The 14,208-nt window shown below is 44.4% G+C and overlaps 1 protein-coding gene across 2 annotated transcripts in view; it reads left to right on the forward strand.

Annotated features, from left to right (window-relative positions):
• Positions 1-9,342: 9,342 nt before the first annotated feature.
• The window catches only part of GSR (glutathione-disulfide reductase), a 35,313-nt gene continuing 30,447 nt past the window's right edge, over positions 9,343-14,208 (forward strand). Inside the window, exon 1 of one of the 2 annotated variants that reach the window (XM_089488806.1) lies at positions 9,343-9,361. Coding sequence is in view for 1 of the 2 variants with exons in the window: in XM_089488804.1 (XP_089344930.1) it covers positions 9,476-9,709 (234 nt within the window). In the remaining variant the exon portion in view is untranslated. Of the gene's footprint in view, positions 9,362-9,437; positions 9,710-14,208 lie in introns of those variants that run through there. The other variant, XM_089488804.1, reaches the window with a different exon arrangement.

A 14,208-nucleotide genomic window follows, 5' to 3' on the forward strand; every position in this document is an offset into this window, starting at 1 on the left:
GGATGGAGAGCGCGTTTTGTACGAAGCACGCTCCTCGCCCTTGGAGGACGCCACCGACTCACCTGGTACCGGGTGGCTTTGGGCCTCTTGGGCGTGGAGTTGTCCAAAGCCCCCTTGGAGTGCCTCTTCTTAGAGGATCCCGGCGTCTCGCCCCGCTCCTCAGGGGGGTGAGGGATTGCCCGGCAGGTCTGACAGGACAATGCTCCCTGAAGGCTGAGGCTTGGTCGCCTTGCCCTCATCCTCCGGTGCGGCGTTCACTGATGGCACCCAGGGTGCCCCCATCTTGGGCGGCTTGGGGGTGTGATGGGACGCCTTCGACGATGCCATGGAGGATGGGACCGGCACGGCCAGGGCCTCCGCATCCGCTTGTTCATTCGAGCGCAAACCCTCCGGGGATGGCTTCCTCCCGGACTTGGCCTTGGGCTCGGAACCCTCAGTCCCCGACGTTATGTGGGGGCGCTTGGAGGGTCTGTTGGTGGTGCTGGGTTTGAATGAACCATGGGCCACATCCGCTCGATCCTTCGAGCACGAGCCCTCCGGGGACGCCTTTCTCCCGGACTCCATCCTGGGCTCGGAACCCTCAGTCCCCAACGTATGTGGGGGCGCTTAGAGGGTTTGTTGGTGGCACTGGGTTTGAATGAACCACGGGCCACATCAGCTCAATCCTTCGAACGCGAGCCCTCCGGGGACGCCTTCCTCCCGGACTCCGTCTTGGGCTCGGAACCCTCAGTCCCCGACGTATGTGGGGGCGCTCGGAGGGTTTGTTGGTGGCACTGGGTATGAATGAACCACTGGCCACATCGGTGGTGGTGGACGATTCAGCCACTGGTGGGCAGACACCACGCTGGACACGCTGGCCCGGGAAGAAGAAGCAGGCAGCGTAGCCCAGGGAGCCGACGATGAAGGGAGGGCCCCCCCCTCATGGGTCTTGGCCTGGTCGATGGCCGAAGTCAGACAGGACTCACAATTCTTCCGAGCCTGGGAACAGAGGGGCTTGCAGGGTGGACAAGTCTTCGGATCGTGGTCCTTTACCGGATGGGCACCTTGTCTCTGCAACGTCACACTTTGAAAGGTGTGACCTTCTTCCGAAGAAACAAAAGCGGAAGGAAAGTCCAAAATCGAGCTCAACAAGCCGAGAGTCCGAAGTTATCAGGGGCGGGAGACAACGAATGGTCAAAAACACAGTGATTCCGATCAAGCTAAAGAGCGAGCGAAGTTCGCTGAAGCAGCTAGCGCGGCGGAAAAAAGGAACTGGGGAAAGAGCAGGAAGGCAGGGGCCTTATAACGGGTGGGCAGAGTTACCGCCAAAAAGTTTCCATATGTTGCAAAGTAAACTTTGCCCAGTGATTCCAGAAGTTTCCGAACAGCACTGCGCAGGCGCAGTGAAACCCATTTGTATGATTCGCAGAGACCACGAAGAAGAAATATATATTTTTAAATATATAAATTCCAAAAAGCAAACCTTGATTTTTCCATTTTATATAAGGGACACCATTTTGCTATGCCATTTAATTTAATGGGACTTGAGCAACCAAGTCCCATTTGGTGTTCACAGGGGTTCCTGGAACCAAACTCCAGCAGAAACCAAGGGTCCACTGTACTTCCTTTCTGAGTTTTGGAGATGGTTTTACTAAAAGAATCAGTGTCTTAAATTCTAATGAACTAAGGTACTTACAATACAGATTTGGGAAGGTGATGCCTGTTTTCATTTTTCTTTTTCTTTCTCCTGGCTATGCAAAAGCAGTCAGATAATTCCTGGGCATATCCCCACACCAATCAGTCACTGTTTCAGTTGGTGGTGTGGGCCTGTGCCCAGCCACTGTGTGGCTGCTATTGTGCAACTAAGAAAAGGCATTACACAAGGACATTCTGGGTACCTCTTTTTGCACCATCCAAAAAACCAGGAGTAACATCAGGCTAAGTCTTCAAGAAGTTCCAGCAAGTGTATCCTTTTAAAGTCTTTCTATATATTATACAAGAAGGCATGATAGCTTCATAATTTAGATGGATGGTCACATTAGGAAGAGTCATCCTTGATGTGTTCTTTGATCCAGACAATTAGTGATAGAGAAAGAGCAGGAGGTGTCCAAACAGTATCAAGCAAGAGCTAGTGAGGCAGACAGTTGACATCTTCCTGATCTCCCAGTTGCAAAACCTTATCTCTATGCTGCTTGGACATTACCACACTCCTTTGGCCACTATTGATGATGGACAACTCTTATAATAAACAAGTAAATTGTATACGTGGGACTGGCGATTGTCAATAGACAAAAAGGTGGTGAATGTCTCCTTTTGCAACAACCTTAAAAGCATGCTCAGATCATAATGGGGGTTTATGCTTGCATTTGTCATCAACAGCACTCCAGCCCATGAGTCCTTCCTCTGCTTGCATTTTCTGGATGGAGTGGTACCAATGTGATGAGAATCTTTGTTGCTTCCAGGTCTGTAGTTAGCAACAAGTGCTCCAATTGCTGTGAGTTTCCTTCACTGTGCAGCAAGTAGCTGGAGCAGCCATTTTGCATTTCCTATAGTGTTCAGGAGATCCCGCAAGAAAACGGGAGTTAAACAAGAGTTAAGTTAAATTTGAATTTAAACAGAACTTACAAATTCGGAAAGTTTATCACACTAATTGCTGCTAAAACGAAATAATGTGAAGTTAATCTGCAGTAAAAGCAGAGGAAACCAGCAGTTTTTTAAATTTGGTGTGTTCCGAATTTTAAAAGCTGCTGTTTTTTTCTGCTTTAATTGCAGATTAACTTCATGTTATTTCATGTTAACTGCAACATCGTGTGATAAACTTTGGGCATTTCCGGGTTATCTTTGCGTTATATCGCATTTAACTCCCATTTTCCTGTGGGATCTCACTAGTGTGATAAACTCCATTGGTTGTTCCAGGGCACTGTGGAAAACTTAATATGGAAGCATTGGGGGACCTTAGTGATGTAGGTTGGGTCCACACAGAGAACAATGCAGAAGCCCTCCTCAAATCTTGAGCTGCCCTTGATTTTTCCCATGTGGCTGGGACTTAATTTTTAACAATCTGGTATGGAAAAGTACTATTTTCCAGTGGGTCCCAGGCTCCCAAAAATAATTTAAAGGTTAGGGGACTGAATCATCCCTTCTGACACAAAATCTTTCTGTACAGATGACCCCTCTGTGTCTTATAACATAAGGTGGTATTAGATAGAGGAAATGCTGTAGAGAAAGGCTCCCATTTCCTAAACCAGGAGATTGCAACAAGCCTCAGTTTTATCATGTTGAGCACAAGACTAGTGACAGAGTTACACATAATGTTGCAGGGACTGTGACCACATCTTATTGCCCTAAGATTACCCAAGAAGAGAATATGGAATAGTGTGTTCCTTTTTTAGGTACTAGTCAAGTTGGGGAAGATGTCTGAGAGGAGGGTAATAAAAGTGGCCTAACTAGATCAGGAAAGGTTGGAGGCAGATGCAAATTCAGGGAAGAGGAACATGGAAAGGAGAGCAAGAAACAAACAGCATCCACCAAGAACAATAAGCAAGACCAACGAAGTGCTTCTCTAAAACCTTCCTGCCAGCGTTCTCTTTCTTTTGCAAGGGCTGCTAGAAGATGGGAACAGTGCTGGTTGATGGCTTCCATGTTAGTCAACAAGTGGGTTGGTGAATCCACCTTAAGATTTACTCCGTACTTTTAACAGAATTATTATCAGAAGTGCTGAACACTATGCTTTCAAATAGCCAGAGTACTTTGGATAACTCCTTTAAAGTTTGACCTGCGGTAAACTCAAAACTGGATTCAGATCCTACTGACATGGAAGCCAGTGGCTGCATCAATGTAGTCTGGAGTGGTTATTTCATATGCAAATGATGTAAGATGAGAGAAGCCCCCTGTCTGCAAATGTGAGCAAACCAATGTGTGTGGTTTAGAAGAAGCAAAGGACATATGCTGAGGTGGGAGGCCTGAGCTCCCACATTTTCTTGCACAGCACCAGCTAAGCTGGGGTCCAATCCTGAAAAAGGATATTGGTTCTCTCCATGCCCAGCAGCCTGCTGCCAACTTTTACTATCCTAGCTGACACATATGATCAGATGCTAGAGGTAAAGAATGGGAAGATAGAATTGAAATCCAAAGAATATCTTACTGAAATGGGATGGGATATTGGATAGTTCACCTACAGGCAAATAACAGAAAGATTCAAAATGGACTCAACAATATATGGTTTTGATCTAAAGGAAGAAAAATGTGATTTGGGGAAAATACTTATCAAAGAGGAAAACAAACTAATTGGCAAAATCTACAAAACCCTACTTGAATTTGATACTGAAGAGATTTACATAAAGGAACAAATGTTAATTTGGGCAAGGAACATTGGGCACCCCATACAACTTGATCAATGGGAAAAGGTCTGGCTAAAGGGTTACAAATATACAGTTTCCCAAAGCTTAAGAGCAAACTTTTATAAATTGTTTTTCCGATGGTACCTATCACCTGATAACATTTCTAAAATGTACAAGAATGGCAACCCCACATGCTGGAAATGCAAAAACGAACACGGCTCATTTTATCATTGCTGGTGGTCAAAGGATTCAGTATTCAGGTCAAAGGATACTGGAAGATGATTAATGATACAATTTGTGAGATACTAGAAGAAAAGATCCAACTTAAACCTGAATTTTACTTATTAGGGATGTTTGATGAGACATTAGAAAGGAAATACGGTAAAGTTTTATATTGTATGGTTTTGTTGGCTCGCATTTGTTTAGCACAAAGATGGAAAAGCGACATTACCCCAACAAAAGAAGATTGGCTAATAAAGCTTTATGGATGGAAATGGATAAACTCACTCAAATGTTAAGGAACAGGTCAGAGGACAGATTTTCAGAAGAATGGAGAAAATTAATAAATTTTTTAAAGCCTGTTGGGGAAAGACTGCAGTCCTCAATGTACAATAAAATAAATAAATAGCTGCACTTCATATTTAAGAGACAAATCTTACTGGAACGCTTTACTATAATAAGAAAGTACAAGTATTCAATATTTTACCTCTATCGGAGGGAAAGATAGGAAGTCAAATTTCAGATTAAATCGAGTGAGTGTTAAAGATGGAATCCGATGAAGCCTCACTATGCAAACGCATTAGTTTTCTTTTCTGCACTCAGGTTACTCATAGATGGCAATTCCAGTATAGAGCACTGAAAGGAAAGGCAACAGTTGTGACAGAAGCAAGTGGCAACGTTAAAAGGATCTCTTTATATTGTGGTATCATATACATAGACTTACCTGGTGGGGTAACTCACAGTGTTCCCCAATTCCATTGGCATCCTCCGAAGCAGGACCATGCAAAAGCCTTATGTCTTCTTTTTCGCACTCAGTTTATTCATAGATGGCAGTTCCAATATATAATAGCTCGTGGTCTATCTCTGGACTCACACTTACCTCACATATCTGAGAAAGCAAGCTGAAGTCTATGAAAGCTCATAGTCTATCTCTGGACGCTTCACTCACCTCAAACATCTTACAAAGCAGGTTCTAGTCTATAAAAGCTCATTGTGTATTCAGGGAGGTAGCCAAGGGGGGGGGTTCTTGGGGTCTGGACCCCCCCTTCCATTAGAAAAATGAATGGTGTGTGCTGCTGCGCTGCTGCATCCAAGCCCCATTATAATGGTGGCACTTAGTCTGGAACCCCCCCCCCCCTTCCTAAAACCCTAGCTACGTCCCTGGTGTATCTCTTGACGCTCCACTCACCTCATACATCTTAGAAAGCAGGATCAAGTCTATGAAAGTTCATGGTCTGTCTCTGGACTCTCCACTCACCTCAAGCACCTGAAGAAACAAGCTCAAATGTATAAAAACTCCCCCCTGCCCGGCCCATTCTTATCCTGTTCATGACAGTGATCACGTGAAAGCCTTTCATAACATAGCACTGATCCTGTCATTATCCTTTCATTGAAGCATCATTGCATTAACGTGAACTAATTAATGTGCAGATGTGCGTCTGGTGCCATCTGTCATTGTAGGGAGAGATGCAGGCCCAGCTGCATCAGGCCTACCCTGCACTAAGAAGCCGAGCCCTTCCTCCCGTCCATCTGGTGCCATCCATCCATGGAGGCAGAGATGCAGGCCCAGCTCCATCAGGCCTGGCCTAGATTAAGAAGCAAATCCCTCCTTCCAGTCCATCTTCCTTGGTCCAGGCCTCAGGAGAGAACAGCTGAACTTGATGCCCTTTCCCCAGCACCATTCCCTTCTCCTTTTGTGTCCTGTCTTTTTAGATGGTAAGCCTGAGGGCAGGGAACCATCTAATTAACAATAATAATAATTGTAAGATGCTCTGAGAGCCTTTAGGGCTGAAGGGGTATAAATACCATAAATAAATAAATAAAAATAATGACAGAACAATGACAGGATCAGTGCAACGTCATCTGAAAGTCTTTCCCGTGAGCTGTCACTCCTGTTTTCCGGACGGGATGACGCACGATGTTGCCTGATACTGATACTCCTTCCTGTGATCATGCATGAAGGACAGGACAGGGATGGGACAATGACGCCCCGTCCCCCATGCGATAATCCCATGGTTTGTCTCTGGACTCTCCACTCCATTCCACCTCATGCATCTGTGGAAGTAGGTCTAAATCTAAAACTCATGGTCTGCCCCTGGACTCTCCATCTTATGCATCTGAAAAGGAAGTAGGCCCAAATCTATCAAAGCTCCAGCTACCAAGTTCTCTTTGTCAGTTAGGCTCAGAGGTGCTATGAGCTCCAATTTTAGCACCTCTAACACCTTTGAAGGGCACTTAAAAGGCAAAGTTTCTGCCAGAGGAGGAGCTCATATTCCCTTCTCTGAGACATTAGCAACTGATTAGTAGCAACCGGTGAGGATTTTGTTTTTAGAATGTTATATTAATTTAGTATTTTAGCATTTTATAGCATCACATTTCATCGTTCATTTTTGATTGTCTATGTTTGATGTAACACCCTTTGGTGAAAAGGATGTTATAAATGAACGTTTTTATTACTTTCTTGTTGCTGTTTGTGAAAAGGGCATTAATAATAAACGTTGTTGTTTGGTGAAAAGGGCATTATAAATGAATGTTCCTATTTTGTTGTTGTTGTTTTATTTGGTGAAAAGGGCTTGTAGTTCCTATAAATGTTCATATTTTGTTGTTTGGTGGAAAAGACATTGAAAATAAACGTCGTTTTGTTGCTGTTTGGTGAAAAGGGCTTTATAAATAAACATCATTATTGTTCATGTTTTGTTTGTTGTTTGGTGAAAAGAGCATTAAAAGCAAATGGTACTTTGCTGTTGTTTGGTGAAGAGGGCGTTATAAGTAAACGTTGTGTTGTTCCTATTTTGTTGTTGCTTGCTGTTGCTGATGTAAATAAATGTGGTTGATGTGTTGCTGTTTAGTGAAAAAGCCATGATTAAAAAACGTTGTTGTTGTAGTAGCTCTGTTGTCATATGGTGAAAAGGGCAATGATGTTGCTTTGAAGTTTGGTGGAAAGGAGCGTTATAAGTAAAGGCTGTTGATTTGTGGTAAAGACATTACTGTACAAACAAATGCTGCTTTATAGTTTTTTTGTGGTTTTTTGTGCTAAGTGGCCATGTTCTAGAAGAGTTTATTCCTGATGTTTCGCCAGCAGCTGTGGCTGGCATCTTCAGAGAACTGTATGTATATATATATATATATATATATATATATACACACACACACACACACACACACACACACACACACACCCCTCTTTTCCATGGCAGCATTCTCTGAAGATGCCAGCCACAGATGCTGGCGAAACGTCAGGAATAAACTCTTCCAGAACATGGCCTCATAGCCCAAAAAACCCATAAAATACTATGGATGCCGGACATGAAGGCCTTCGACTTCACAAATGCTGCTAAAATGGTGCTAAATGGTGCTAAAAATGAACGTTGCTGTAGTTGTTGCTTCTGCTGCTTTTGTTGTTATAATTAGTACTATAGTCATGGATTTGCTGTTGTTGTTATTAGCAGTAGTAATAAGTTTGCTGTTGTATGATTAGTAGTAGTGGAATTGTTGTTGTTAGTAGTGGATTTGCTGTTGTTGTTAGTAGTAGTAGTGGATCTGCTGTTATTATTAGTAGTGGATTTGCTGTTGTTGTTATTAGCAGTAGTAATAAGTTTGCTGTTGTATGATTAGTAGTAGTGGAATTGTTGTTGTTAGTAGTGGATTTGCTGTTGTTGTTAGTAGTAGTAGTAGTGGATCTGCTGTTATTATTAGTGGATTTGCGGTTGTTGTTGTTATTAGTAGTAATAAGTTTGCTGTTGTATGATTAGTAGTAGTGGAATTGTTGTTGTTAGTAGTGGATTTGCTGTTGTTAGTAGTAGTAGTAGTAGTGGATCTGCTGTTATTATTAGTAGTGGATTTGCTGTTGTTGTTATTAGCAGTAGTAATAAGTTTGCTGTTGTATGATTAGTAGTAGTGGAATTGTTGTTGTTAGTAGTAGTAGTAGTAGTGGATCTGCTGTTATTATTAGTAGTGGATTTGCGGTTGTTGTTGTTATTAGTAGTAATAAGTTTGCTGTTGTATGATTAGTAGTAGTGGAATTGTTGTTGTTAGTAGTGGATTTGCTGTTGTTAGTAGTAGTAGTAGTAGTGGATCTGCTGTTATTATTAGTAGTGGATTTGCTGTTGTTGTTATTAGCAGTAGTAATAAGTTTGCTGTTGTATGATTAGTAGTAGTGGAATTGTTGTTGTTAGTAGTAGTAGTAGTAGTGGATCTGCTGTTATTATTAGTAGTGGATTTGCGGTTGTTGTTGTTATTAGTAGTAATAAGTTTGCTGTTGTATGATTAGTAGTAGTGGAATTGTTGTTGTTAGTAGTGGATTTGCTGTTGTTAGTAGTAGTAGTAGTAGTGGATCTGCTGTTGTTGTTATTATTAGTAGTGGATTTGCTGTTGTTGTTAGTAGTAGTAGTAGTAGTGGATCTGCTGTTATTATTAGTAGTGGATTTGCAGTTGTTGTTGTTATTAGTAGTAATAAGTTTGCTGTTGTATGATTAGTAGTAGTGGAATTGTTGTTGTTAGTAGTGGATTTGCTGTTGATAGTAGTAGTAGTAGTAGTGGATCTGCTGTTGTTATTATTAGTAGTGGATTTGCTGTTGTTGTTATTAGCAGTAGTAATAAGTTTGCTGTTGTATGATTAGTAGTAGTGGAGTTGTTGTTATTAGTAGTGGATTTGCTGTTGTTGTTAGTAGTAGTAGTAGTAGTGGATCTGCTGTTGTTGTTATTATTAGTAGTGGATTTGTTGTTGTTGTTGTTGTTACTAGTAGTGGCGGATTTCCTGGGTCTGCTGCGCCTGAGGCCTACCCAGCCTGGGCCGTTAGGCCTGGCTCCTCTCTCTGCTGAGGGTGAGGCAGAAAAGGCGGGCCTCCTCCACTCAGTCCTTCTTCCCTTTTGTTTCCTGAATCCTGACCCTTCCCTGCTTGCGGCTCCAGGGCAGGGAGCGGCAGGAGGAGGCGGGGATGCGGAGACTACTAGTGCCCGGCCCGCGGTTCCTCTTCTGGGCCTCCTCCTCCTGCCGCTGCTGCTGCTCAGCCTTCGCCATGGCCCAGCTCCGTGCCTCTTCCTCCTCGGCCGCCTCCTTCGACTACCTTGTCTTGGGGGGCGGCTCGGGGGGCCTGGCCAGCGCTCGCAGGGCGGCCGAGTTGGGCGCCAGGGCGGCCGTGGTGGAAAAGGGGGCCCTCGGGGGAACCTGCGTGAGTTCCGCCCGGGAAACTGAAGGAGAAGGGGATTCGAGGGGAGGAGAGGAGAGGAGAGGGCCGCCTCTGGGGAAGATGGCCGCCGGGGAGAATGGTTGCCATGGCGACCCTGGCACTGCGATCAGGGTTGCCCTGTGACCCTTGTTGTTGCTGTTGCTGTTGCTGTTGTTGTTGTGTGACTTCAAGTTGTTTTTGACATAGGGAGACCCTAAGGGGAACCTGTCATGGGGATTTCTTGGCATGTTTCTTCAGAGGCTGAGAGAGTGTGACTCGCTTGAGGTTGCTATGTGTCCCTTGTTGTGGTTGTGGTTGTTGTTGTTGTGTGACTTCAAGTCCTTTCTGACTTAGGGAAATCCTATCATAGGGATTTCTTGGCATGTTTCTTCAGAGGCTGAGAGAGTGTGACTCGCTTGAGGTTGCTATGTGTCCCTTGTTGTGGTTGTGGTTGTGGTTGTGTGACTTCAAGTCCTTTCTGACTTAGGGAAATCCTATCATAGGGATTTCTTGGCATGTTTCTTCAGAGGCTGAGAGAGTGTGACTCGCTTGAGGTTGCTATGTGTCCCTTGTTGTGGTTGTGGTTGTTGTTGTTGTGTGACTTCAAGTCCTTTCTGACTTAGGGAAATCCTATCATAGGGATTTCTTGGCATGTTTCTTCAGAGGCTGAGAGAGTGTGACTCGCTTGAGGTTGCTATGTGTCCCTTGTTGTGGTTGTGGTTGTTGTTGTTGTGTGACTTCAAGTCCTTTCTGACTTAGGGAAATCCTATCATAGGGATTTCTTGGCATGTTTCTTCAGAGGCTGAGAGAGTGTGACTCGCTTGAGGTTGCTATGTGTCCCTTGTTGTGGTTGTGGTTGTTGTTGTTGTGTGACTTCAAGTCCTTTCTGACTTAGGGAAATCCTATCATAGGGATTTCTTGGCATGTTTCTTCAGAGGCTGAGAGAGTGTGACTCGCTTGAGGTTGCTATGTGTCCCTTGTTGTGGTTGTGGTTGTGGTTGTGTGACTTCAAGTCCTTTCTGACTTAGGGAAATCCTATCATAGGGATTTCTTGGCATGTTTCTTCAGAGGCTGAGAGAGTGTGACTCGCTTGAGGTTGCTATGTGTCCCTTGTTGTGGTTGTGGTTGTGGTTGTTGTGTGACTTCAAGTCCTTTCTGACTTAGGGAAATCCTATCATAGGGATTTCTTGGCATGTTTCTTCAGAGGCTGAGAGAGTGTGACTCGCTTGAGGTTGCTATGTGTCCCTTGTTGTGGTTGTGGTTGTTGTTGTTGTGTGACTTCAAGTCCTTTCTGACTTAGGGAAATCCTATCATAGGGATTTCTTGGCATGTTTCTTCAGAGGCTGAGAGAGTGTGACTCGCTTGAGGTTGCTATGTGTCCCTTGTTGTGGTTGTGGTTGTGGTTGTTGTGTGACTTCAAGTCCTTTCTGACTTAGGGAAATCCTATCATAGGGATTTCTTGGCATGTTTCTTCAGAGGCTGAGAGAGTGTGACTCGCTTGAGGTTGCTATGTGTCCCTTGTTGTGGTTGTGGTTGTGGTTGTGTGACTTCAAGTCCTTTCTGACTTAGGGAAATCCTATCATAGGGATTTCTTGGCATGTTTCTTCAGAGGCTGAGAGAGTGTGACTCGCTTGAGGTTGCTATGTGTCCCTTGTTGTGGTTGTGGTTGTGGTTGTTGTGTGACTTCAAGTCCTTTCTGACTTAGGGAAATCCTATCATAGGGATTTCTTGGCATGTTTCTTCAGAGGCTGAGAGAGTGTGACTCGCTTGAGGTTGCTATGTGTCCCTTGTTGTGGTTGTGGTTGTGGTTGTTGTGTGACTTCAAGTCCTTTCTGACTTAGGGAAATCCTATCATAGGGATTTCTTGGCATGTTTCTTCAGAGGCTGAGAGAGTGTGACTCGCTTGAGGTTGCTATGTGTCCCTTGTTGTGGTTGTGGTTGTGGTTGTTGTGTGACTTCAAGTCCTTTCTGACTTAGGGAAATCCTATCATAGGGATTTCTTGGCATGTTTCTTCAGAGGCTGAGAGAGTGTGACTCGCTTGAGGTTGCTATGTGTCCCTTGTTGTGGTTGTGGTTGTTGTTGTTGTGTGACTTCAAGTCCTTTCTGACTTAGGGAAATCCTATCATAGGGATTTCTTGGCATGTTTCTTCAGAGGCTGAGAGAGTGTGACTCGCTTGAGGTTGCTATGTGTCCCTTGTTGTGGTTGTGGTTGTTGTTGTTGTGTGACTTCAAGTCCTTTCTGACTTAGGGAAATCCTATCATAGGGATTTCTTGGCATGTTTCTTCAGAGGCTGAGAGAGTGTGACTCGCTTGAGGTTGCTATGTGTCCCTTGTTGTGGTTGTGGTTGTTGTTGTTGTGTGACTTCAAGTCCTTTCTGACTTAGGGAAATCCTATCATAGGGATTTCTTGGCATGTTTCTTCAGAGGCTGAGAGAGTGTGACTCGCTTGAGGTTGCTATGTGTCCCTTGTTGTGGTTGTGGTTGTGGTTGTGTGACTTCAAGTCCTTTCTGACTTAGGGAAATCCTATCATAGGGATTTCTTGGCATGTTTCTTCAGAGGCTGAGAGAGTGTGACTCGCTTGAGGTTGCTATGTGTCCCTTGTTGTGGTTGTGGTTGTGGTTGTTGTGTGACTTCAAGTCCTTTCTGACTTAGGGAAATCCTATCATAGGGATTTCTTGGCATGTTTCTTCAGAGGCTGAGAGAGTGTGACTCGCTTGAGGTTGCTATGTGTCCCTTGTTGTGGTTGTGGTTGTTGTTGTTGTGTGACTTCAAGTCCTTTCTGACTTAGGGAAATCCTATCATAGGGATTTCTTGGCATGTTTCTTCAGAGGCTGAGAGAGTGTGACTCGCTTGAGGTTGCTATGTGTCCCTTGTTGTGGTTGTGGTTGTGGTTGTTGTGTGACTTCAAGTCCTTTCTGACTTAGGGAAATCCTATCATAGGGATTTCTTGGCATGTTTCTTCAGAGGCTGAGAGAGTGTGACTCGCTTGAGGTTGCTATGTGTCCCTTGTTGTGGTTGTGGTTGTGGTTGTGTGACTTCAAGTCCTTTCTGACTTAGGGAAATCCTATCATAGGGATTTCTTGGCATGTTTCTTCAGAGGCTGAGAGAGTGTGACTCGCTTGAGGTTGCTATGTGTCCCTTGTTGTGGTTGTGGTTGTGGTTGTTGTGTGACTTCAAGTCCTTTCTGACTTAGGGAAATCCTATCATAGGGATTTCTTGGCATGTTTCTTCAGAGGCTGAGAGAGTGTGACTCGCTTGAGGTTGCTATGTGTCCCTTGTTGTGGTTGTGGTTGTGGTTGTTGTGTGACTTCAAGTCCTTTCTGACTTAGGGAAATCCTATCATAGGGATTTCTTGGCATGTTTCTTCAGAGGCTGAGAGAGTGTGACTCGCTTGAGGTTGCTATGTGTCCCTTGTTGTGGTTGTGGTTGTGGTTGTTGTGTGACTTCAAGTCCTTTCTGACTTAGGGAAATCCTATCATAGGGATTTCTTGGCATGTTTCTTCAGAGGCTGAGAGAGTGTGACTCGCTTGAGGTTGCTATGTGTCCCTTGTTGTGGTTGTGGTTGTTGTTGTTGTGTGACTTCAAGTCCTTTCTGACTTAGGGAAATCCTATCATAGGGATTTCTTGGCATGTTTCTTCAGAGGCTGAGAGAGTGTGACTCGCTTGAGGTTGCTATGTGTCCCTTGTTGTGGTTGTGGTTGTTGTTGTTGTGTGACTTCAAGTCCTTTCTGACTTAGGGAAATCCTATCATAGGGATTTCTTGGCATGTTTCTTCAGAGGCTGAGAGAGTGTGACTCGCTTGAGGTTGCTATGTGTCCCTTGTTGTGGTTGTGGTTGTTGTTGTTGTGTGACTTCAAGTCCTTTCTGACTTAGGGAAATCCTATCATAGGGATTTCTTGGCATGTTTCTTCAGAGGCTGAGAGAGTGTGACTCGCTTGAGGTTGCTATGTGTCCCTTGTTGTGGTTGTGGTTGTTGTTGTTGTGTGACTTCAAGTCCTTTCTGACTTAGGGAAATCCTATCATAGGGATTTCTTGGCATGTTTCTTCAGAGGCTGAGAGAGTGTGACTCGCTTGAGGTTGCTATGTGTCCCTTGTTGTGGTTGTGGTTGTTGTTGTTGTGTGACTTCAAGTCCTTTCTGACTTAGGGAAATCCTATCATAGGGATTTCTTGGCATGTTTCTTCAGAGGATTTTTTTTTGCCCTGGCCATCCTCGGAGGCTGAGAGAGTGTGACTTGCTTGAGGTTGCTTGTTGTTTGCCTTCAAGTTGCTTTTGGCTTATAGCAAACCTTAAGGGGAATCTATCATGGGAATTTCTTGGCATGTTTCTTCCCCCTCTGATGTTTGAAGGCAAACAAGCAGCAACCTCAGGCAAGTCACACTCTCTCAGCCTCACAGGATGGCCACGGCAAGCCCCCCTCTCAAGAAACATGCCACGAAAAACCCTCTGACAGATTACCCTTAGGGTCGCCCTAAGTCAGAAACAACTAGAAGGCACACAG

Source organism: Sceloporus occidentalis, unplaced genomic scaffold (assembly GCF_023333645.1).
Source record: "Sceloporus occidentalis isolate IW3139 unplaced genomic scaffold, rSceOcc1.0.p SCAF_1, whole genome shotgun sequence".
In the NCBI taxonomy this organism is placed as follows: domain Eukaryota; kingdom Metazoa; phylum Chordata; class Lepidosauria; order Squamata; family Phrynosomatidae; genus Sceloporus; species Sceloporus occidentalis.